The sequence below is a fragment of the Zosterops lateralis genome (assembly GCF_965231275.1).
Source record: "Zosterops lateralis genome assembly, chromosome: 1".
NCBI lineage: Eukaryota > Metazoa > Chordata > Aves > Passeriformes > Zosteropidae > Zosterops > Zosterops lateralis.
The window spans coordinates 32241422-32266344 of NC_139762.1; the positions used below are offsets into that span (position 1 = coordinate 32241422).

Here is a 24923-nt window from a genome sequence, read left to right on the forward strand (position 1 = left end):
TTTTCATAGAGTAGTAGGTCGCTTAACTTTAATTGTAAAATGATCCAGCCAGTTTTTCAGTCAAATAATTTCAGGAATTCTCTTGGAATTGCCAAATTTGTCTGACCAAAGTTACCTTGCCTGCAATGCAGAAAATAACAAGACTGAAAATCCTGTGTGTAAACTGGCATAGAAGAAAGGACCCCTGTTTTACTGGACTGGTCAGATGGTGTCAACGTATTGAATCCAGCTCAAATTATGTCATTCATACAACTTAGAAAATTACTGCTGCAAAGATTGAACAATTTTGCAATATTTTGAGGCAGACCCAACATCTGCATCATCTGGAGATAATGAGGCTTTCATTCTCTACGCCAGCAATTCAAGCCTTACATCTGATACTCAGAAAGTTTTCACAGATGGTCCATTCCAACCTGCTCTTTTTCTGCTTTCCCTGGGTTTGTACTTTTTTAGGCATTTCCCATCTGTCTGTTTTAAAATCTTTAAATAGGTGGAATTTCTGGTGAAAGGAATGAATATTTTTATTCTGCCTCCAAATTCTTTCCCAATGATGCCACAGGCACATTAGAGCTGGCAGGCCCATACTTTGAAAAGAAGCATAAAGTTAAGAAGAAAAATACGGACCTGTTTTGTATAATAGTGACTCACTGCTGCATTTTAGTCACAGGCTACAGACAATAAAAGAGAAATGAAGTGTCAATGATTGAATTGGGAGTAATAGACAGAAGCTCTGTAGAGACAGCATCATCTCTTTTCAACTGAAAAGAAACATGTTCATTTACAGGATAGGTGTCCTGCCATCAGCCAATGAAGATGGTTTTAAAAAACTACATGGCCTAAGTGAGCAGGACATACAATCATGGAAGTGGTTCCTGAATACCACTCAGAACAATATGCTTGAATCATACAAAAATAACTGAGAAATAGCTACAGAGTAAAGAAAGATGGTATCAATAACTTTTAATAAAAATGTTGAAAGAAATAAATTCCTATTCCACAGTGGGGGAAAAAATGTAGCAGTATCAGTAACAATTGATTGTTATTAATACAAGCCTACTTTTCCTAGTTCATCTAGGTAAAAAAAGGAACAGAGAAAAGGGTGGCAGCTTTGTTTGGAACGAAGTCTGGCTTTCTATAAGAAAAATGGTGTGTGTAACCATCTTCAGATTTCAGATTTCAATCCACTTGCTTTCAGTGGGAACTAGGAGGAAAATCTGCTTCTGTGTAAGCTGGATATCCAAAATTATGTTGGTCAGTTCCAAGGTACTTTGAATCCAGGCCATTTTTGAAAATCTGGGTTCAGTATATTACAGTCCACTCATATTTGTAATTCAGTACTGCTGTTGGAACACTATATGAACACCTGCAGAAAGAAAGAAGAGCATATTCACCAGAATTGAAGGTACTGAAAAAAAAATTAATCATGTTTGGGCAGTGTTAGTGTTTTCTGTCCAACATTCAAGCCGATACATACGTCCTGTGTTGGAAAATCCATGTAGCATGCCATAGTGAAAGCCATGGGCATTCATCAACTCAGTGGAATATAAATTTTAAAACAAGACAGTGAGGTACTGAAAGATGTTTTTATGTCACATGAAGATAGAAGAATTAACAAGCAAGCCAGGAATAAAACTGAAATGAAATTAAGAAATGTGAGAAAAAAAAATCAGATTAATTTCAATAAATTACAGTAAAAGCTGGAGGACAGATACTTCAATGAGATGTTATTAAAAGGCTAGAGGCCTTTTCCCAACAAAGTAATATTTGGAGACTCCCCACCTAATAGCAAACAGTCATGGATAAATAACTTCTTCTCTCCATTAACTGTCTCTAAATGTCATATCCTATGAGCTATCATACGAAGCCCCTGGGAATACTGTATGTGCTTTTGATCACACAATAACAATGTGACTTTTAAGTGTGGTTATTCTGGCATTTGTGTCATACTTGAGGTTGTATGAGGCTACATAGGATAAGTTTTAAACAGCTGGTGAATTAAGCAAAATAAACCAGATTACTATTTAGTCTTTGGGCTGCATATATTTTATATAGCCTCATCTCACTCTAAATAAATACTACACTTGTCCTCATGAAGGACACAGTGGAATGTCATGTTCAAACAGGTTCTTTCCAGAAATATCTTCCTAAATAACTGTTAAAGAAAGACAGGCTAGAGAAATGTGCTTTGCACTTGAAAGACAATGGGAAAATAACTAGTGTTTTAAAACCTATAGAAGCCAATTCCACTTATCTTTCACATACATAAGTTTTACCTTAAAAGAGTAAAAAGAATTTTATGGAGCCAGAATAAGGGCACAACATGTGTACAAGACATGTTGACATTCCTGCTTACCAAAATCATAAGCTAGAAGTTGGGGCAATGTTCCAGAATTGAAATTTGCTAATCCAGGATATACCTTAATTACTACATTAGCTTTTCCACCTTGTGTTGGAGAACTTTTACCCAGAATGAACTATCCAAGCCTATGTATTACCAGAAAATATTCTGGTTTCAAAAGAGGAAAAGAATTACAGTTAACTTCTTGATGGCTCTATGGAATTAGAAACATGTTACTGACTGCTAGGATAGGACCTAGCTAACTGGCGATAATATTAACAATCAGAAAAATCTTCCTGTGGAGCATCCGCAAGGAATTGAAAACAAATGAGATGCTAGAATATGAATCAGCCAAATGTAAATTTGCATCAATTAGCCAAAAGGATGAACCCTTTAGAATCCTTAACACTCCTTCAACTCTTCTTGGTTGGCTTTATCACAGATTTCTGCCAGGAAATATTCTTATTCAACATTAAGTTGATAGCATAGTTCAACATAATGAACATTTGTTATAACATTGACATTTCACACTAAACACAGACACACTCATTAACATAAAGTAAAATTCTTTATGTGCACCCTTATATACAGACAAGTAGATTTTACTTGACAAATATGCAAGACAGACCAAATCATGCCAATATAACAGCAAATTTACCTACTTAGAAATTATGTCCCTGTCAACATTCCCTAAGGCATATCCATTTGATTTAGTACGTCATGGATCGTGCCTTTCTCCATAAATATTCTTCCTCAGCAGTTGTTCCTGAAAAGGCTTACCTAGAAATGTGGATGTAATTTCTGCTTTTTCTATTTCATCACCTCCTCTGCAGCTCTGGCACTCTGTTGTGTTTTGTTTACAGAGTAGGAACACTTGTGCTTTAGTTTTTCCCTCCATTTAATACTGCTGTATAGCAGGCTGAGAGTGTTGTCTAATTTGAAAGCTTTGGCCACTTAAAACGTGGCTGTCAGCAGCAGTTGCTAAGAAACTACAACTTAACTGCTTTCAAACACAGTAGTGCTAAAGTGCAATTACCCACACCTGCTATTATTATTTATATGAGCTAATGCGTAATTCCTTCTTCACCATACTGGACACGTCCTCTCTTACCTCCCATTTCAATAAGCCCCTTCTTTGTGGTCACTTCTGAGATCATTCCTTATCTCATCCAAACAAACATTTCAAACCACCTCCATATCCCAAATATTCCCCACGCAGGGAAATTGGCCGCAAAATATCTAAGTGTTGCTCAGAATGAGAGCATGTAAATGCTCAGCTGGTCACTGTCACTTAGAAAACCATGATTATGAGGCAGAGCCTCCAAATAAGTTTTCCCCTAAGAGAAATTGCATGTTTGAACAGGAGTGGGTGGGAATTTTTTACTTCAAGAAAATGTTAATGAAGTAATAAGATATTTAACTAAAAAGTAAGTAGATTATTTAGTAATTCTGTTCCTATTAAGTCATTCTTCAGTGTTTTGCTACACGAACAAAAAAATACCAGTAATAAGGAATATACATGCAAGAGGAGTGTCTGTCTTACGGAAAACTTTTGTCCTTACCTTTTTTATCTTGTAAACATCTATTGATGCCTCTTGAATAAAAATGGCATCCTTTACAGTATTTTGGCTGCATTCCACATCAGCTCAGTCTATTCTGTTTACTAAGTAATTTCAACCACGTGAATTAGATGTCGCCTTCTTTGCTTTCTAGAGGTGAATGCAAACCTCTTGGAACTAGTCAAGCAGAGATGTGAATGAGTGGAAATTTGGGCCAGATAATGGGAGTGAACAATTCAAATGCGAAGAATTTGTAAAGCTTGATGCTTGCCTTCTTCTGCAGCATGAGGTATGAAGCAATGCAAGAGAGTAGGGGGGAACAGCCTTACGAAAAGCATGGCACCACTCCACAGGTGGGAACAGACAGCCTTGCTTTCCTCTTTCCTTCCACTCTGTTCCCACTCAGAGCTAAAGACACTAACCAGAGAAGAGGCTCTGCAGGGAGGCAGCTGTGTTAGCCCCAGTCCAGCTATGCTTTATTGCAGCTGTATATCTTCTGAAGAGACCCTTGCTGACACATGAAGATTCAGAAGTGCTGGAAATCAGGCTTACATATGTCTCCAGTCACCCACATGGGCTCACAAAAAATAGAGAATATGAAAAGGAAAAAAAAAAAACTGAAAAAAAAGTAGGGGAAAGGAAGAAAAAAATAATCTTCTTAGCTAATAAATACAATCAGACAGATCTTACACCTTCACAAACTCCTTAACAGAAAGTAATATATTCTAATGTAAATCTTGTTAGTTACTGAACCATTAGTTATTTAAGTTAAACTACTTGATTTTTAACATCTGGTTCACAGTCAGGGTACAATTCCTTGTCTCAATGCTGTGTTTGGGTATTTGTTCTGCACATATCTAGTTTTTTGGCACTTCGATTCTGAACATTTGAGCTCCTCGGTGAGGTGGTGAGGCAATGCATCCTGCATTACACTGCAGAGGTAAACAACATGATTTGTAGCTGCATGTGATTGTTAATTATGCAAAGAAAAACTCTGGGAACAGTACAGTAAATAAATGAGGTTATTTGTAAATCTCTCATTCTCTAGTTCTAACTTTCATACTACCTAATACAAATGCAGTCATATTTTCCTATATGAAAATGGCAGGAAAAGGAAAAAAAGAAAAAAGAAAAAAAAAGCAAGTTCTGCATCAAAAGATATCATTATGCAATTATTTAGAAAAACAAAGATGCATTTCATTCCCTAAGGGAGACCCTTAAGCCTACAGTCTCTTTCAGAGAGTTTTATTTTCATTAAAAAATTAGAAAACATTTTGATATCTCTAAATAACTTAAGAACACATTGTTAGAATATATTTCAACACATCTACTGCATAACTGCAGCAATGTAAGCTCAAGATAGTTAATTCTATGAAAAAACCAACAAGCCGCCATTTTCACAAAACTCCAATTTAGAGTGGAATGGGAATAATAAGTTGGAACAGTAATTCCTGAAGATACCATTTGAACGATCACCTTTGGAGATGATCAGGAGGTGTTACTTTGTGGGACAGGAAGGGGATCAGCACTCCCCACCACCCTGCTGTGATGGCCATGGGGCAGAGGATGTAAGTGCTAAGGGACTACCAAGGGTTTCCAACCTCCACCCTGATCTGCACACAAATTATCACTCAAGTTCTGAGCATAACATGGAGGCACTAGATTTGGTGCCATTTTTATGATAAATTTATCCATAGGAGTAAGACGTTGAGGTTTAGGGTGTGCTTTTAAGAGCTCTTTGAAGGGAACAGAATTTGGCAGAAGGGCAACATTCTGCAAAGAGTCCCAGGTGTATTCCTGGATACCCAGATATATCCAGGTTTTCAAAGATTGTTTCAGTTCCATTTTTATTTGTTTTACTTTTGGATGGATGAGAAATTCACTCTTCATCATATTCTGTTCACTAACTGAGGCAGAGACAATAAAACACACTACTAATAATTCTAGGGATTCAAACTGCAGCCCGTGGCTGCCACCTAAAGGTTTGCTACACTCCTTTAGAGGGATACCACCAGACTCCATTCTCGTCTTTGGAATAGAAAAATGCTTGTCTACTACCCTTACAGGAAACCTTCATGGTCACTATTACTAAAAGAGATTTAGGGGGAAAAATATTTGTTAAAAAAAAAAAAAAAAAAAAAAAAACAAAAACAAAAACAAAAAAAAACCTCCACCAAAACAAAACAAAGGAAGGAAAAAAAATCCAGAGTAGTTCAACAGTACCGCAGAAAGAATGATTTCTTGTTTCTGCATGCACCTTCAATTTGAAAGACAACCTAAAATCTTTAAAAAAAAAAATAAAAAGCATGCTACTTGGTTTTGATAAAAGAAGACAGCTAGAACAAAGAAACAGTACAAACTGCTGAGCAATGAATGGCTCAAGAACAAAAAAAAGGGATGGTGTGCCCAGCCACCATTTGGGCAACACAATGAGGGCAGCAGGCAGTTTGTGTAAGTCTTATGCACTCCACCAAGAAGAGATTGATCTCTCCGGACACTCTGGAAATTCAAGCTCCTTAAAAATAGGAGCTGAGATGGAAAAGAAAATCCTGGCCAGGGCTCCTTTTAGCACCAACAGGCAGAATTCTGACTCAATTCTCCAGCTAGGTACAACTATCTGACTGCCATCAATTAACTCATAATTACTCTTTCTTATTCACAGTGTCTGTATTAGCTGCGCAGTACTGACTCCTTTCAGACATTTTTTAAATCTATTTTGAAGTTTTCATTTTTAATAAACTATCAGTTTTACACAGTGAAATAATTTGTTGGGAAACCTTTTTTTAATGTATCTAGAATTCGTAACATTGCATGGTAAATGATACTTTGCTCCTTGTATGAGGGGACTTTCTCTTTGTTTTGGTTTTTTTTTTTTAGGCTTTAGAACACTGGGTATGGATCTGAATGAAAGTCATGTGGCCATCAAGCAAAAATGGAAAACTAGCAGAGAACCAGCTTACAGTTTGAAATGAATCTTTTGTATTATTAATGAACTTTTTATGACTTCTGTTATATGTTCATTGTATAAGTCTTATATCCTGGAGTACAAACAGCAAACAAAAGAATGTATTAAGCAGAAGGTATTTCAAGATAGAAAAATACCCTGTATGATCATAGGCTCAAAGAAATTCTGGACAACAAAAACTTGCTATTTCTTATGGTTTGAGTTTTGAAGTTTACTCCTCATTTACACATTCACAGGATCTGATCTGTTTTATTTTTGCTTCAGCCACTCCTCATACAGGAATGACACCTCTCATGCTCTTACATGGGTCTGGACTGACAAACTGACAATGATGCTCTAGATTGATAATGAAAAATAAACCAAGAATCTACAGAGAACTAGTGGTTTCCACCCACACATGGGAAGAAGCTTAGTGACAGTGTCATCTTGGCCTCCATTGCAAAAATGAAAACCCACGAGTAACCAGTAAACTCATAATTATGTATTTTCAAGCTCTAATCATTGTGTATTTGCAGTATTCCCTAGAGGACAGTTAATGGCTAAGGATGAAAGATCTAGTCATTCTCTTCTGTCCTTTTGAATGATCCATATGTCTATGTCAACTGTGGCATACACAGTTATATTTGAGGTTATTACCTGGATCACATCTCCTGTGATCATAACCTCCCATGGTAGTTCTTAGGATAATTTGTGTGTAGGCAAGGAGCGTGGCACTGATATCCTCTCAAACTGCCTATGGTGCTGGATCTTCTGTCCTTTATTTTGGTTTGGCACGTGTATTTTTCTGTTCAGCAAGGTGAAGTTTTAGTTTAACTTGATGTAATGTAATCTTTACTGGTTTCAGAATCAGACAGGATACATCTGCAGATTAACTTCATTTCTTCTGTTTTCTCTTCCAAGTCATATAGTTTTGTTATTCACCTGTAGAAATGTGGACACTTAGAAGACTGACAGAATTTAAATCAAGAAAGAATTGTAATGGTACTCTTTTCTGACCTCCTGTGTTGTACAGGCTATACAGCTTCACTCAGAAATTTAACATGAATGCTTATGTTTCATCTATGGTCTGTCTCTCCTACAACCATTGAGCCTTAAATTCAAGACCAACCATGATGGAAAATGGTGCCAAAGAAGAAGTTTTATCAGGAACATTCTTCTTCAAACACAATTAGGATCACTAAATTACTCTGCAATCTCTATTTTCCCTCATCTTCCAGTGTTCATTAGTGTGTCATGTCACACGAGGATTATTTGCTGGTACAATATCACATTAACTAAATTTTAATGGAAGAAATTATTAGCTTGGCTGTAACTTAATTTTGTAAAATATTTTCCATTTGTGATAAAAAGATATGGTCTAGCAAATCCTAAGGCAGCTGTGTACTCTATTCAAGCACATGCTAATTAGGGAAACAGTGTGGCCTTAATTTTGGTCCTCAGTTCACACTGACTTTATATACTGCTGAACAGTTCAATTACTCCTGACTGCCTCAACTCAGGCTAGAACTGTCTGTCCCCAAAAAAGTCTCTGTTCCTTAGCAGTACATTAATCCCATAGACCCTCTCATGCCTTAGCCTGACTTTAGTCACAGCCGATACCAGATGCTTCAGCAAAGGTGGAAATCATCTTTAAAGGAACACTTCATGGTGTGGTTGCAGGAGAAATTCCTGTGCAGCCTTAGAAAGTGGCCAGTTCTTGTTCTGAGGTACAAAAGCTTACCTTTGTTATAAACTTTTATCCTGGCTAATGTAAAGGCACATACAACTCATGTAAATATATTTATTTTTAAATCTTACAAATTTCTTATCTGCAGCCAACGAATTCCAAGAGTTAATTATATATTATTTTAAAAAGAATCTTTGTTGCATTATAGCTTAAAGGATGAACAGTAAAGTCAATAACTACAGTTCCACTGGATCCTGGAATTAGACAAGAGAAGACTAACTGATATGAATAAAAAAAATTTCAGAAGTAGGGATATCTTTCAGAAGAAGGGATGAATTTGTGAGGTGCTGCCCAAACATACATGCTCTTATGCCAAAATGAAAACAGTTTGAGGATAAGCAGGATGCAAGAGGCGAGAAGATATATATGTAGAAACATATTTGAAACAATTGCAAAAGTCAGTATGCAATATTTTTTTTTACTATTTCTAAATGTCCCCATCTGTCTCCATTCTTTCCTGATTTTTCACTTAAATATTTCTTGATTTATTTTAGTTGTCATTTTAGCAGTGAGTCTTGAGCAGCAATCTGGTGAGGAAAGGGAGAGGATATGCAGGTAAATACCGCACAGGGAGCAGGCAGGCTGTAATCTGCACACCATGTTTCAAGGCTGAGGACAAGATCAGATGAAATTCCACCAGAGATGTTCAGAACCTTTGATAATTCTGGAAAACCATCCACTTCCTGCTCATGTTCCCCACCCCTCCCACTTCCCCCTTCTGCCACACACACACAGTTTGCCTGTGGGATTTTTCCACTCATCGGCCACTGCTCAATGCAGCAGCTTAGCTATGAGCAGGAGAAACGATTTGCACTCATCAGTTACCCAATTACAAACTTCTGCTCTTGAACTGTAGGAGACTTTTGAGCTTGATCCATACAGGTTATACTGAGCTAATGAACTAATGAACTTTAATTTCTGTTAAGCAGCACCAGTGCTATTTATGAACCACATCTTAACTTTCCCTTTCAACTTCTAAAACCCAATTTCCTCCTCAAAAGTTTCTCAGAAGGAACTTCAATCTTTCAGAAGTCCCAAGAAATATTTCCTACATACTATCTACAATATTCTACCTACTTTCTACCAGTTCCTTGTAAAACATAACATAGGAAACCTCTGGGAAATAACAAGTGAGCTAATGATTGTCTGGGGCAAATGTGGGAATTTTCTCTGAAAACTTCCAAAACTGTCAGGCCTACTGTACTATTAGAGAATATTTCATCTGGACATTTGGTAACCCAAGGTCTTAAATGCAGGGGACAGAAAAAGGTGAAATTGCTGCGGAAGGAGGATGAGGAAGAAGATGCAATGCTGCTTGAGATAGCTGCAGCAGCAGCAATCATGACCCTGGGACTCCATTAGGGAAGTGAGAGACACAGAGAAGGAGTAGGTGGAGAAAGCATGAGGCCCATAAGTATCTAAGGATCCATTTAAAGTGACTGGGTGGAGAGAGGGTGGGAAGAAAAATAAAAACTTTTTAATGCAGGTGAGAAAGGCAGAATTGGAGTAGTAGCATGCAATGGAAAAAAATTAAAAAGCGGGGAAAAAAATTGAGGAAGAAAATTAAAGCACCTGAGGTATAGTACAGTTACTTGATGGGCACCTATGTTGGCTCTCAGCACCATGTGGAGATTAAATACTTCTTTCAAGTACCAGAGAGAAAGGTAGAAGACAGGCAACCAGAACAGAAGAAAATGGGTGTAGGTAAAATAAAGAAAAACATATGGTGTGCCAGCATTCTTTGGACAGTTTAAGCTTACAACAAAACAAAACAAAACAACCCCAAAAACAACAACAACAACAACAACAACAAAGTGTGTGACAGTAGCTGTTGTTCCTCTGTAGAAATAAAAATGCTATTTGTGCATGTCACAAACTTTTCTATGAAATGTGCATTTTGAGTATCTGTGGATCTATACCTACATCTATCAAAATGAAACTTGGTCTTTACCCATCCTCCATGGAGCTGGAAAACAACACAGCTTCAAAGATGCTATGTATGTTTTTGGGTGGGCTGCAGTCCTTTGTGAATATAAAACTAAAATTATATGCTCTGCTTTCTCTGTTAGTCACTGAAGGAAAACAGGAAAATGGCACACAGATTAGTAACACAGGGTCAGGTCTTCGGCCCTTCAGGCCAAAGTCCCAGTGAAAGAAAGGTAATGAAATATCTCATCTGGCCTACTGTTCATCCATCTATTCCTTTCAGAAATCAAGCCATGGTGCCTGTAAATCCGTGAAGTAATATCAGGAAAATATTAATGACAGCATATAGAAGAATCCCAGGTAAATTTTACACTTTGAAGACAGACCACAGGGGAGTTCATCTCTCTCTCAAGTCAGAAAAACTCAAAACACAACACATTGTAGTTGTCAAAAGAAAATATTTCTGTCTAAAATATCAGTTCCGTCACATAAGAATGCATAGTGGAAATACCAAAAAATCTTAGTGTAACACTGTTCTTTAAAACTCTTCATGTTTTTAACAACAACTGAAATGTTCTTCTTTCAGAATACATCTGTTCAACTAAATATACTACTGGGATTTTTCAGTAATTATTTCCAGAAAGAGATTTTTAGACCATTTCAATAAACAATTTCAGCTTTGACCACTTGTTACAATACACATTTTTATGGTTTTGAGCATCCTAAAGGATTACATAGATAATTTCTTATGCTTCCCTGTCTCTAGAAAACTCATCCTACTCTTTCTTAAACAGAGGACAGGGAGACCTTCATTGAGGCCCCCTCAGTCCTAATTTACAGATCAGCTTTCTCTACTACACATCTCTTAAGAAATGAGTGTCTGTATAGAAGTTAAAGCATTGAGTTTAACCTACTAAACCCTAAACAGAGTGATACCTTCTCCATGTGTGAAGAGACTGCTGTGTCTGTCTCAACTGCTTGCTGACCATTTCTGTTGAGAACCCATCGGCACAGGCTTTTTTATTTCCTTGCAATAGTCTGAAATATCTGAGGTTTATTGTCTTATAACACAGTCTTCTTCAGTGGACTTGTCAGAAGCACTGAAGACCACACTCTAGGACTTCAGAAGAATTATATACTATTTTTTTAATATAAAAATTTTACAATTTGATTGGTTATATAATCAAGGAAGAAAAGTGTACAAGCAAGGTATTGCAAGTAGTTTTCTCAGAAAAGCAGAATGAAGAAATTTCTGCCACATAAACCAGAAAAGAAAATCATTTTATAGTTAAAGCTTTCCAAATAAATTATGAATAGTAACAACATTTAGATGCAGTATACATAAGTCACCAGACTGAGTAAATGGAAAATTAATAGTGGTGTTCCACCTGTCTCTGTATGACATTGACCAAACTGTTAACACTGAGAGGGTAAATGCAAAAAGGTAGTGGTTCAGATGCTGCCAGATAATTTCATACAGGCCTACTGAAGTTTCAAACCTAAGATTTGTACATTCACATAAAATGTACACCTGAAATCAATGTAAGCCTTCACAAAAAATTAAATAGAGTATTGGACTATTTGGATTACTGTTTTACCTTAAAATGGACCATTTTCTCTTTGCGCCATGTACATCAGGGAAGTCAGTAGCATGGGCTGGTAACTAAGGTAGGTATTAATAAAAAAATAGTAAAAAAATTCTGGTTTGGGGAGTAAAGAATTTTCTAGTTTGGAAACTGGCATTACCAGTTCTCACAATAAGAACTGAGCCTAGAAATAAAAATCAATGTGTCCAGTTTTAATATCTTATAAGGAAATGCATCACGATTTTTTCAAAATTACAAAATAAAAGCATATTTTGTTAAAAAAAAAAACCTGTGTACTGCACCAGGCAGCTGGAATTATATGTAGAATTTTTCTGTATTTAATAAACAGCATAGGTGGATTGTTCATAGTCTGCACTTCTGAGGAAGAGGCCTATAACTTTTTGGCAATTGTTTTTTGGGAATAGTCACTGATTTTGAATTATTCCATCATTTTTAATTGATAGGTTATAAAGGATTTGCACAATACACTGACCTTTTTATACGAAACAGATGCAGTTTTAGATTCAAATGCAGTATAAAGAAATGAACCCAAGTGATAGCAAATGCAATTGTATCTGACAGACATATGATTCTTCTAGTTAGTTATACTGCAAAAGAGTTCAAACTGGCATGTCAGTGGGATCAAGGGAAGCCACCATCCAAAACAATTACTGCACTGTAGCAGGATTCTGTACTATCAAAATAGGGAAGCTGGAGGAAAGTAAAATTAATTTAACAATACTAAAATACTTTTTACGGGGATTTTAATTGTGTCTAAGATTCCATGATAATGTAAGAAATCACAAGATTGGATCATGAACACTTTTTATTTTTAAAAAGTTTTGATATTAGAAGTTGTAAAACACCATCAATCTTCCCTTTGCAGTCCTGGTTTGGACTCTCCCCCACGAAATGGCATATTAAAGATGGTTGGAAACATTCAACCAAAAAAGGAACATGGTTTTTGTAAGAAAAGTTTTGGGGGTTTTGACCAGCTCTAGCTAACATTCATTGCAGATGCAATATTTTCAAAGCTGTTTCCTGAAAAGAGAGACTATTCAACACAGTGATAGACAATTGCATTTTGTTTCAATAAAGCAAATGTAAATATTGGAAAGAAGCGACAGTTCTTCAAGAAATTTGGGATACATGTAATATAACAACACACTTTCTACCACAAAAATTTGTAGAAAAACTTAGGTAGGAAAAAGCCCCCTGAGGCCCAACCATCCCTCTGCTCAAAACAGGTTCAGTTAGTTCAATCTGCTTGGGAACATGTTCACCAGAGTTTCAACTCTCTCTAATGACAGAGATTCCACAAACACATTGCTTCAAGGATTCATAGCCCTGTGGATAGGAGAATGGATTGAGACTTTAAATCCATTTCCAGTGGTGTTAAATTCCTTGTTAAAGGAGTTTAAGAGTTACATACTCTCTTATGAGACCTTGGATGTGTCAGTTTCTCCACTTGCAAGCCTACAATTATTATTCAAAACTCCTGCCTAATTATATTATTGCATTATAAACACTGTCTAAATAACAATATATTCAAAGATGCTATCACTGCAAAGTAAACGTTTTTAAATCCTTGGATTCCACCATGGGAAGAATGAAGCTAAGAAATGGGGCATTTTATATAACCAGCAGACTATACTTTAAACTCTTACAGCAGCCTCTAAACATTGAGGCCTAAACTATTGGCATCTTCAGCTCTTGGCTTTTTTACTGGTGACTTAATTCAGGGTGCATAGTTCTCACCCAATTATGGCATCCTTTTCATTATTTTTTCAAGGTTTAAGTTAATGACCAGAGAGGTTTCATTTTGGTTACCTTATTATCAGATTTTATATGAAAACTATCAATTTTTTTCTTCCACATTAAAATTTAGGTATTGTCTTTCTGCCCATAATATAAAATTCTTGCATGATGTTCTCAACAGGAGTAGTGGATGTAATGACTGATTCCTATTTGTATGATGAACGACCTTGGATTAGAAAATCAGAAGATAATTCATGCTGTTGAGGACATAGCCATTTTCTTTATTCTGCTTATGATAATTTACATTCTGTCTAATAAATAGTTTCATACACAATATATCTGTATGAGATATTTACTGTATCCTTCCTTCCATCAGCACCACTTAAGACTATGCAGGTGAAAAATCCAAAATAGGGAGATTCCAGTTTCAGTCACTTTTACTTCTGCTGCCATTTTGTTTAAAGGTATTTCCTTGAATTTCTTCATGTATCATCTGACTCCTTTTTTCCCAGATACATTTGAATCACCATGAATTTGCAACATCATGATCTACAAATTAGACAATACAGTACCCAAGAGGAGTAAATTGAGCTTAGTTCACCCATCACCAGTGTATCCTGTTTGAAATAGCTCCCAGTGAGTTCTCAAGGGACATGTAGTTCTCCACATACAGTGTTTGTGACCTCTGAAATCATAAAGCTTTTAGGTTAAGAATGCCCCAATATCTGAAGTCCTGTATAGATGCTACACTTCTTCCTGAATGTCATTGTATATGGCTTTCTCACATCCCATATCCCCATTTGGGCTGTGACCACTCAAGGAATGATAGTCAGATGTCTGAAATGGGGGATTTTTCCAAAATGAAGCAAAAAAAAAGATGATACATCATTTAAAAACTCCCAAGAGTGGGACCACGGGATTGCCTCATTGCCAACTCTTCCTCAGCACTGTTGACCAAACCTACCGTGTTTAGTTTCTGACCTCTGACATTCAGATGCTAAATCATTCACAGCTCCTCAAAGCTTAGCAGAGGATCTGAAAAGGCTTCCGCAGCCCTCCATTGGTAAAGACAGTGAAACAGCCGTTATTTACACTGGTAGCATTTGCAGGAGTTATTAACGTTGTACCCTGCACAGGCAGACTGGGATGCGGCACAGAGATCCTTTTAGGATCCTGCGCGCACCGTTATCTCCCGCCGGCATCCGAGATGAAGGATGCCATAGGGCCGGCCATCAGAGACCCGGGGGCGGCACACCGACCCCGGAACGCCGCCGGGCAGGTGCCCGGCCACCAGCGTGTGGCACGGGGAGGCGCCCAGGTGAGCTTTACCTGCCCACAGCCTCCCTGGGGAGCGGGGCCCTGCAGAGGAGCACAGCGCCGTGCGCCGCCGGGAGCGGGGCTGGGAGCGGGGCCGGGAGCGGGGCCGGGCCGGGCGGCGGCCGCAGGTCGCACCTTGGCCCGGCGGGGCTTTCCCGGCCCGCACGGCGCGGTACTTTCCGGGCACGGTTAACCTTTGCTTTACACCCACTGCGCCCGGAGGGGTGGAAACTCCGGGCAGAAATCATTCGGGGAGGTGTTTTTAGGTGACATGAAGTCACCGGGGGCGTTTTGCCGGCCCGCACCAGGGCCCGGCGCGCTGCTGTCAGCGGGACGCGCCGGCGATACCGGGGCCTGGGGCAGCGCCGCGGGGAGCGGAGCTGGGGATGGGGGCCAGGGTCGCACGAGCAGGCGGCGGCGGGGTCACACAGAGCGGGGGCCGGCCCCGCCGGCGGGGCGGGGCGGAGCGGCTGCCACGGGGCCGAGGCGGCGAGCGAGGTGCAGCGGGGGCTGGCGGCCAGCGCTGTGCCCGCGGCCTGTGCCCGCCTCCCGCCCGGGGGCAGCGGCCGTGCCCAGCCCGGGCAGCCGCCGCCGAACAAAGGCGCGGGCGGGCGCAGTGACTTCAGCGCCGGGCCCGCCCCCGCACTCCCGCCCGCGAACCTGCCCCGCAGCCGTCTCCTGGCAACCGCGGGCCCGGCGCGCTCCCTCCGCGCTGGGTCCGGACAGCGCCGCCGGCCGCGGCCTCCTGCCCTCCCCTCCCCGCCCTCCCCGTCCCATCCTCAGCAGCCCCCGTCCCCCGCCGAGCGCGGAGAGGCGGCCCCGGCGGCGGCTCGGGACGGCGGGCAGCGCCCACCTGGCCCCGGCGGGGGCGGGCAGGGGGCGGCCGTCCCCGCCCCTCCCGGCTGCCGCCCTCTCCGCCCGAGGGAGGCGCGGAGCCGCCGCCGCCGCTCCCCGCGCGGTGCCAGGAGCCTCCCCGCGCCCCCCGGGCAGGGCGGACGGCGAGGCGCCCCCGGCGCGCCGGGCTGGAGGCGGATGGAGGGAGCCAAGCTCCGCGCTCGGCGGGGGCCCCGCTGCTACCGGTGGGGGGCCGGCCCTGGCGGGGCGCGGGGGCGCGGCAGGCGCTGCCCCCGAGATGCGGCGGCCCCCGCCCGCCCCGCCGAGCGCCCTACCTGTGCCGGGCCCGCGCCGCCCCTCCCCCGGCCCCGCCGCCGCCGCCCCCGCGGGGGCCGGGACTGAGCGCGCCGCGGCGCCGAGACACGGCCCCGACAAGAGGGCGAGGGAGCGGGAGCGGTGCCGGCCGCGGCGCACGATGTGGGTGCCGCTGCTGGCGTGCCTCACCGCGGGGATCGTCTCCGTGCCCAGGTGCCAGCGCGGCCCCGGAGCCTTCCTCGGGGCGGCCCGGCTGCTGGCGGCCGTGCCGGGACTCTGCCAGCGCTGTAAGTGTCCGGGCGCCCGGGGCTGCTCGCCGTGTCCCGGCCGGTCGGGGTTGCGGCTGGGTTTGGCTCTGGCGCGGGGTCGTGCGCGGGCGGGGGGCTCGCCGGGCCCGGCGGCTGCCCTGGGGGGGGGACGGTACCTGCCGGGAGAGCCGGGCTGGAGCCGCCGGCCCCTGCCCAAACCTCACACCAGCCCGGGATTTAGCTGTCCGCGCCGCGGGCGTCCCCCTTTAGGGAGCCGCGGTGGGTCCCGGGGAGCCGGCGGGAGTATCGCGCTCCAAGCGCTGCGGGTCCTGAGGTGCGCCCTCCGCAACACCCCGGGGAGCGGCGCCGACCCGCCCGGGGAACCGAGAGAGGGGTGGGCAGTTCCTGGGATGGTAACGCTCTGTTTTACGTCGTTTATATGGCATGCGGTGGCAGGGTTAAATAGGGATAGAGCTACGAGAAGATTGTCTTCTGTTTACCTTGGGATAACGCGCATGTTGACAGTTCCCCGGAGCCACGGTCCTCGGGTGAAAGGGGCTCCGGTAAATGCGGGTAACCCCTCCTGTTGTGGAATTGCTTCCCAAAGTCCTGGGCATCAGCTTTAATGTGTGCAGGCTGAGAGGAGTGTGTGTAAATGTACCCTAGATAGTGGAGCAGTTGACAGAGCAAGCAGGTAAGTCGAGTATTTCACAAAGGATCTTATTTAGCTAGCAGTGGTATAAAAGCAGATCTGGTTGTCAGTCATCTCTCTGTACTTTTTTTCTGCTTGTGGAATAATTGGCATTTCCCGGCTTAAGCCTGGAGCTGATTTAAAATGTTAGCATGTAACCTCTAAGATTTACAACGAGAACAATGTATTAGTCTTAAATTCTTTTTTGCATATGTGACAAATTCATGCCTAATTCAGTAGGATTTGCCCAGTGCTATTAAAAACAATGGAATAATTTGTTAACTTTCATAGGATAATTTATTTTTCTTTTTTGGCTTCATATTTTGAATTCAGAACCAAACTAAATGTCAATAGGAAAAATAAAATATATTAATAAATTTCTTATGAAACATGACATCTTGTATGTAGTATCCCAGATTCTTTTTTTATGCAGTGCAATTGAGTTGAAAGACTAATTGAAACTTTATGAAGAGGATGATTCTGTGCCTGAATGCAGCGTTGTGCTTGCTCATGAGTGTAGTTCCTGGGTAGACACTAGTGCAAATAATGTATCAGAACAGAATGCCACAGGGGGGAGATTGTGCATGGGGCTTTTGTGCCAAAGGATGCTTGCTGTCTTTGTTGTGCTTCATAGTGAAAATATATATGGGCGATGCGTCATGGGTTATGTGTTTATTGTGACAACAGCTCTCAGATTGGGCAGACTGTAACTCAAATAGACCTTGTTTTTTCCTTTTCATTTGAAATCTCTGCTAGTTCATGAAAGCTGAAAGGCACACTGAATTCTTTCCTTCATACATAATCACTTTACAGGCTACAGCCACTGTTGAAACAAGAAGAGTGTTCTGTTTTGTTTTTCTGTGAATGAACACGTGAAATTTTTTTGTTATTATTAATGTTGTTTGTGATTTTTACATTTGGTTGTGATAGCCAGTGCAGCACCACCTGGATTCTTTGAATGTCTGCAGGTTGCTTTGAAAGAGACTGGGCAGCAGCTCCATGTACAGATATTTGGCAGCAAGGCTTTGTTCAAGCAGCCACTCCTCTTTGCTTCTGCATCGACAGTGCTGGGCATAGAGAAAAGCATCATGCTGTTTCTGTGCCATCAGCAAGTCCAGTTTATTTATGTGCGGAGTTGGCAGAAGCTGCATGTCTGTTGCACTGAATCTCCAGTTCTAAAAGAGACTGGAAAGAATATGAAATGTACACAGAACTCAAATTTATTTCATTCTTGTTGGAGCATAATTGAGAGCTTGATACTACCTGAGGTATTTGTTCTGCAAACTGCAGTTTGAGATGCAAGTCGTTGCTTGAGGATGAGTAAAGGTAGAATTTGGCACAGGGTTTGAAGTTACCAAGAGTGCAAAAGGAAATCTCACAATGCTGTAAATTTGCAATTCCCAAATTACAGGTTCTGTAAGCTCAGATAAAAAGAGTAGTGTTGCTGCCTTCTACAAAGAGTCCCTTGTTCAATAAGTCTCACCAAAAGGAAATTTGCAGTTCAGTAAGCCAACTATAACAAATACCTGACATAAGAATCAAGCCAGTTCTGTAGGGATTTCTACAGATTCCTACATTTATGTTTGAACATTAAAACCTGACAAACTCCTAAAGGTGTAAACCAGTGAACTAAATAAAAGCTGGATTCTACAACAAGAGCATGTGTATGCATTGTGCTAGCCAGTTGAGTAAGTGCTCACTTCAGTGAAGAGAGTTCCTTTGCCTTGTTCAGAAACCGACTGCTGAAACTCTTTATTTTTTTTACCTGCTGTATAAGCCCATGGGTTACGGGGGGCTTAAGTACCAAAGAATTACTGATTGGTCAGGGTTAACAGAGGACATTCGTTCAAATCTCAGCAGTGTCCCAAAACCAGTTATAATTAATATTAAAATCTGAAAACTAAGGTATTTGGTGCTTTCCAAAATACCTAGAGAGTTAGTCCTCTATGAAGCTCAAGTAAACAGAGTGTACTTGTAATGTGCAAACAAAGATGGGATGGAATGAAAATCTTTATCTCAGATTTAAAAGTTGGAGAACAGTCACTCAGCAATTCTCTTAGATAGTTATGATTGACAGGTCTCTTTAAATACCAACTTTAAAAGTTTGTATTTTCAGTCTTCTTGAGAGTGTCATTTGGAAAGACTGGGAAAGTGGGGGATCTGTGATCATGAAGGGATCGGTCGTTAATTGATTTATGCCAATTGCATGACTTTTGATTAATTAACTTTCTCCCATCAAGGCCTTTGGTGCTTTGCCAGTCTTGTCACATCAGATTTTCATGTGTTCCCTCTAGTAAAAAAGTTTTTTTATAAACCATTACTGTGTTACTTCTCAAAGGAATAAGAAAAGCTATTCAAACCACACATGGAAGATTTTGAAGAGAGGTGATCAGGGAATGTACCACGACATACACCCAAGCTCACAAAAAAGTCTGAAATAAAAGATACATCATGATAGCTTTAATTGGTGTTTGTCTGTTAATTCTCTTGTGTACCCGTGCGGCCCATTTTCTTTTGAGACTCAGTGGAAGAAGCTGAGTTGTATGGAACACCCAACACTGAGCCAGTTTGGCTTTTCCTGCGGCTTAAAACAATCCAAGAAGAAGAGAAAACCCATTTTTCATTTCTCAAGTCTGTGTGGGTGATCTGCTCCCTAGGGGTAATAGACCATCTTTGGGAAGGCCAACCTTTTGGGAACCTTTGGGAAGAACAGCCTGGGTGTTTGAGAGGGCTGTAAGTTGCAGTTCTGAGGAACAGCGAGGGAGAGGTTAGTTTATGTGCCCATTACTCAAGGAGCATGTTTTGCCAAGCACATTTCTTTGAAAATTGCACACTTCTCATAATCTGTTGCAATATCATGTCTCTAAGGCTTTTTTTTATTTCATGGTGTTTACTAGTTGAATGAAACTCATAGTTGCATGTATAGTATTTACAATGTTTTCTTGCTACATATGTTTGAGATCTAATGGGGAAAAGAGAGGAGAGGGACAGTTGATGAACTAGAGGAACAATAACCATACTCTTGATGCTCTGGGAAGGTTGTCTCTGTCATTTTGGATATGCTGTTGCTGAGAAAAGTTGTCAAGAAAGTCTGAAGATTGCATGCAGAAGAAATACTCTCTACAGTTTGAAGAGGCCGTTGCTTCTTTTTAGGCCTTTAAACTTTCAAGGACTGGAACTGCAACAACTGTGAAAGCAAAAAATTACACGCCATTAGTCAAGACGCCTGAATGAATAAATTTGATTTTCCATTAAAGTACAATCTAAGTTTAATTTACTTCCCCAGGCCATCAGAAAGATGTCAGAATGTGAACTTCATGGAAGCTAAGGAAAGTCTTCATTAAACAAGCTCCATTCCACAAGAGGACATTAAAATGTCAAATTATAACCTCCCATATACTTTATAGAGCACATAAATGCTGGTAATATTCTTCAAATCCCTATGAAGAATTTGTGATGACTTGTCCATGTTGGGTCTTGAGTTTGAGACAATTAGAACTAATTACTGTAGGAGAAGAAAAACTGAAGATATTTTATGTACAAATTGTGTGAGTTGACATGGGCTGCTGATATTTATCAAGACTTTTTCAGAAAGACAGAGTCATCATTAGTTTTGTAAGTTCATACTTAGAAACTAGGGACCTCACATTTCTGAGTGCCTTCTCCCAAGTAACAAGTTGTAGGATGAGCAGAAATAGCCTCAAGTTGTGCAAGGAAAGGCTTAGATTGGATATCAAGAAAAAATTATTCACTGAAAGGGCTTTCAAGCCTTGGAATAGGCTACCTGAGGAAATGAAGGAGTCACCATCCCTGCAGAGATTTAAAAGACACATAGATGTGATGCTTAGGAACATGTTTTAGTGGTGGACTTGTGCTCGGTTAACAGCTGGACCAGAGGATTTAAATGATCTTTTCCAGCCTAAATGATTCTATGATTCAAGAAGGTACTCCTGAGCCTTTCTTATCCTCATCTCTGAGAAATTCTGGCACTTATATGAAGGTGGACAAAAACTTGAAGAACAGAAGCCTGAGACAGGTGCATATAAACTCAAATTTTTCATGTAAATATAGATCAATGTAGAGGATTAGTGGTGGACTTTGCAGTTCTGGGTTAAGTGCTGGTCTACATGATCTTAGCGGTCCTTTCCAACCTAAATTACTCTGATTCTATCATATGACTATATCTGAAGTAAGAGACATTAACCTTAATGTACAAATTAAATCTACATGATTTTTTTTTTCAACAATGTATGTTTTAAAAACTAGAATATAGAAAAACTGTACTTGTTTAGATCAGGATTGGTGTATCTTAGGCAGTGATTGTGATTTAATGAGTTCTGTCAGGGTAAGAAGGACAAATGGAAAAGCTTGGTGTTCTGACCTTTAAAGTTTGCTCAATGTTCTTAAAATATATTAATGGCACTAAAGTAATAAGTTATATTTTCAAAACTTACATCAGTGCTTTTACTGAACTATTTAGTGCTTTTACTATAATGGTAATCCAGACATCTTGGTATAAATTTGACTTCTCATAATGAATTTATTGAAAACTGGACAAAAAAATCCATTTTGTTAATAAACTTTTTGTGAGGTTTTTTTTTGTTGTTTTAATAAAATTCTTAGGGCCTCAGTGGTTCTCATTCTACTTGCATCCTGCTTTTCAGGGAAGTCTTGTTTTCAAAGTTCCTGTATCTCCACTACTAATTGCTGATTTCTGTCTAGCCAGTGGAAAGATGTAATAATTCTTTCTCATCTGCCTAAGCAAACATAATTTTTGATGGACAGAGTAGGATATGGTCTGTTATTCCTTTCTAAGTACTTGAACTTGAATAGTTTTTTTTTTTTTCCTTTTGGCAGTTTACATAAATAGACTTGGGCTATTTAGTTTAACTTTTGAGAAGGAAGTGGGGCTCTAATGAATTAGTTCACTGTACACTGTAATGGAACCTTTCTCCAAGAAGAAAAGTAAGCTTCTTGCCAGCCATTCAGGATTCCCCATGTTCTGGTGGCAGAACAAGAATAACCCCTTGAGTAAAATGTGTTTCAGGATGATTGGAATTTACAGCATTAGAAAGCTGCCAAAAAAGCAACTTCTAGCTGAGGCTAAATTGGCCTAAATTAAAAACTTTGCAAAACTCATAATTGACTTTTTTTCTTCATAAGTTTCTCTGCTTCCCATGATTTCATTGTCATATGCTTGTGGTGACTTCTTGGTATTTACCCATGGTGACAATAATAGTGAGTCTAAAGTATTTATGGTCATCAGAAGATACTGAGACAAATATTTTAACTGTGATTTTTGGAGGAGGAAATTTCTGTAGCTTCAGCCAGGTAGAATGATGTTCTTGGATGTTTGATTTTTATTTTACTTCAGCCTCTTCTCTGCCCACTGATTTGGGAGTTGTTGGCAGCAGTAACTCGTTGAGTTCAGATATTGAAGACTTTCATATTTTTGGTGTTTTGCAGTTTTAACAGTGTTACGAGTATTGCTGCATGATGTATGGTGGCATCGCAAAAGTAGTCCAAGTGTGATTAAGCCAGTAGCTGCCCTTTCCAAAATAAATTCTGTTCCTTCTCGATGTTCAAGGGAATTAGGCTAAGTGAATTTCGTTTGTTCTGTACTTGAGAGTACAACTTATTTCCTTCTTATCTCTGCAGGTGGAAAGGGTTAGTAGTGTGCTCAGGACAACTTGCTTCTCTCACATGGGAGCTTCTTCCTGGAAACAACCAAGTTCCCATCTTTTTGTTCAAACAAGACTACCAGGAAATAGGAAAACTTGTAACAACTTACACCCTGGCACAAATGGCACAAAATAACTAGATATAACTAATGACATCAGCAAGCAGGCTCTTCCAATCTAAGCAAAATTGTTGGAGCGCATTTTGCTGTTAAAAATGTTGTGGCAATACTTCAGAACAATAAATAAACCACTACCTGTTTAAAACCTAGAATTTGCACATTTGAAGTCTGTCCTTTAGAGAGCATTTAAGCTGCACCTGCAGACCATACACATATGTGAATACTTCCTTGAAGGAGCAGAAGCAGAAGCTTGCATTCAAACAGTCTGTGTGCACCTGTAGTTTAGTTATAGTTAGTTTGTGAGTCTGCATATTTTATAGCCTGCAGTTATGTTTTGTGCAAGCTTTGCCCCCAAATTATATGAATTTAACAGGCTAAACCTAAAATAGAGGTTGGCCAGTATCAGTTGACAGGTGGGTTGGGTTTTGAGGTTTTTAATTATGAAAAAATCCCAGAAAGTTTTTTACTAATTTGTCTCAGGGACAACAATCATCTTTGGGGATTGAAAATCCTATGAAAAAGCAAATTACTGAAATAACAAATACCAAAGACTTGGTATTCTAGAAAACAATAACATTTTTTAAATAGCCCTCTTGAATAAATGCTCCTCCCGATTTTGTGGACTACATGCAAATCCTTAGGGAGTGGTCTCCTTAGGGAGTGATAGTCAGTCCCTAAGACTGGTCAGATAGACCAGTCTTAGCTTTTATTTAATATTATTGAGGTTTTCTCATTGCGAGTGTAAACTCTGTATTATGTGTTCAATGTTTTGTTTCAACTCTGACCTGTCTCCCTAATCCACATGTGCACAGCTTTTGGTTTAGGGATTTTGGTTTGTTTCAGGAAAATCTTCTGTAAAAGCACAATTCAGTTTATCATTTTGTGTTCAGAACTGAGGGACTTGTTCCCCTAGGTTGTCTGCTTTGGGAATTTCGGTCTAAAGTGTGAAGTGGGTTTGTTCCAAACCACCATGTATGCAGATAAATGAGAGTGAAGTAAGTTGCTTGCATTGCTGTGGACTAAGAACATATGAGGTGGTCTTTGGTGACAATATGTGGGAAGAAATAGCTCTGAGCCATTCTTAGCAGTTGCCAATTCTCCACACTGCTGCTGAGTATGTGAATGAAGACACAGTGCCAGGATGAGGTCATGTTCCTATGGAGCAGAAAGCAACAATTTGGTGATGATTAGATCTGCAATTAAAAGGTACATTAGAGAAACAACTGGGGGGTTGTAGGTCTGGTTTGAGGAGGTAGAGCTATAGAAGATAGGTGGGAGATAAAGCTTGGGCTTGTCTTCTATTCAAGGTTGAACTTCTTAAGCAGGCAGAAAATAGTTATTTTTATCTAACTTTATAACCATCAAGATCTCCTAATTAGGTAAGACTTTATAGAATACACAGGCACATACCAACCACTCAGAGCTCTTGATGGGTTACTTGCTAGCAATGCTTACTAATACACAAGAAATTAAATTAGCAGTGATATATGGCAGTAGCCATTCCAGGCTTTGATCGAGTAGCATGGCTATTCAATCTGGTCAACTACAAGGAAGCTTCTAGCAGCTGTAGATGACTGGAGCCCATGTTCCATCCTAGGACACAGAATTAACACAACTCTACACATCTTGAAGCTTCCTTGAAAGGAAGGGACTTCATTTAAAAAGCCCAAAAAACATTTAAGCTCTCGTTCCACATATTTTGCATTTTTATTGGTGTAAAGCTGTGCAAACAGGACCATCGAACCTATGCCATAGAAGCATTAGCTTTTATGACTATGGGAAATGAGTCTCTTCTAATGATACAATTGTAGTAAATTTCCCTATATGTTTTTATTTGTAAGGGACAGGATAGGTTAGTTT

At 40.4% G+C, this 24923-nt stretch overlaps 1 protein-coding gene across 2 annotated transcripts in view; it reads left to right on the forward strand.

The window, feature by feature from the left end:
- Positions 1–16484: 16484 nt before the first annotated feature.
- ITGB8 (integrin subunit beta 8) overlaps positions 16485–24923 on the forward strand; it is a gene marked incomplete at its 5' end in the record, with an annotated part of 48689 nt that continues 40250 nt past the window's right edge. For both annotated transcript variants that reach the window (XM_083868166.1, XM_083868167.1), the window contains one exon: positions 16485–16611. In XM_083868166.1, the coding sequence (XP_083724292.1) occupies positions 16485–16611 (127 nt within the window). The remainder of the gene's footprint in view (positions 16612–24923) is intronic.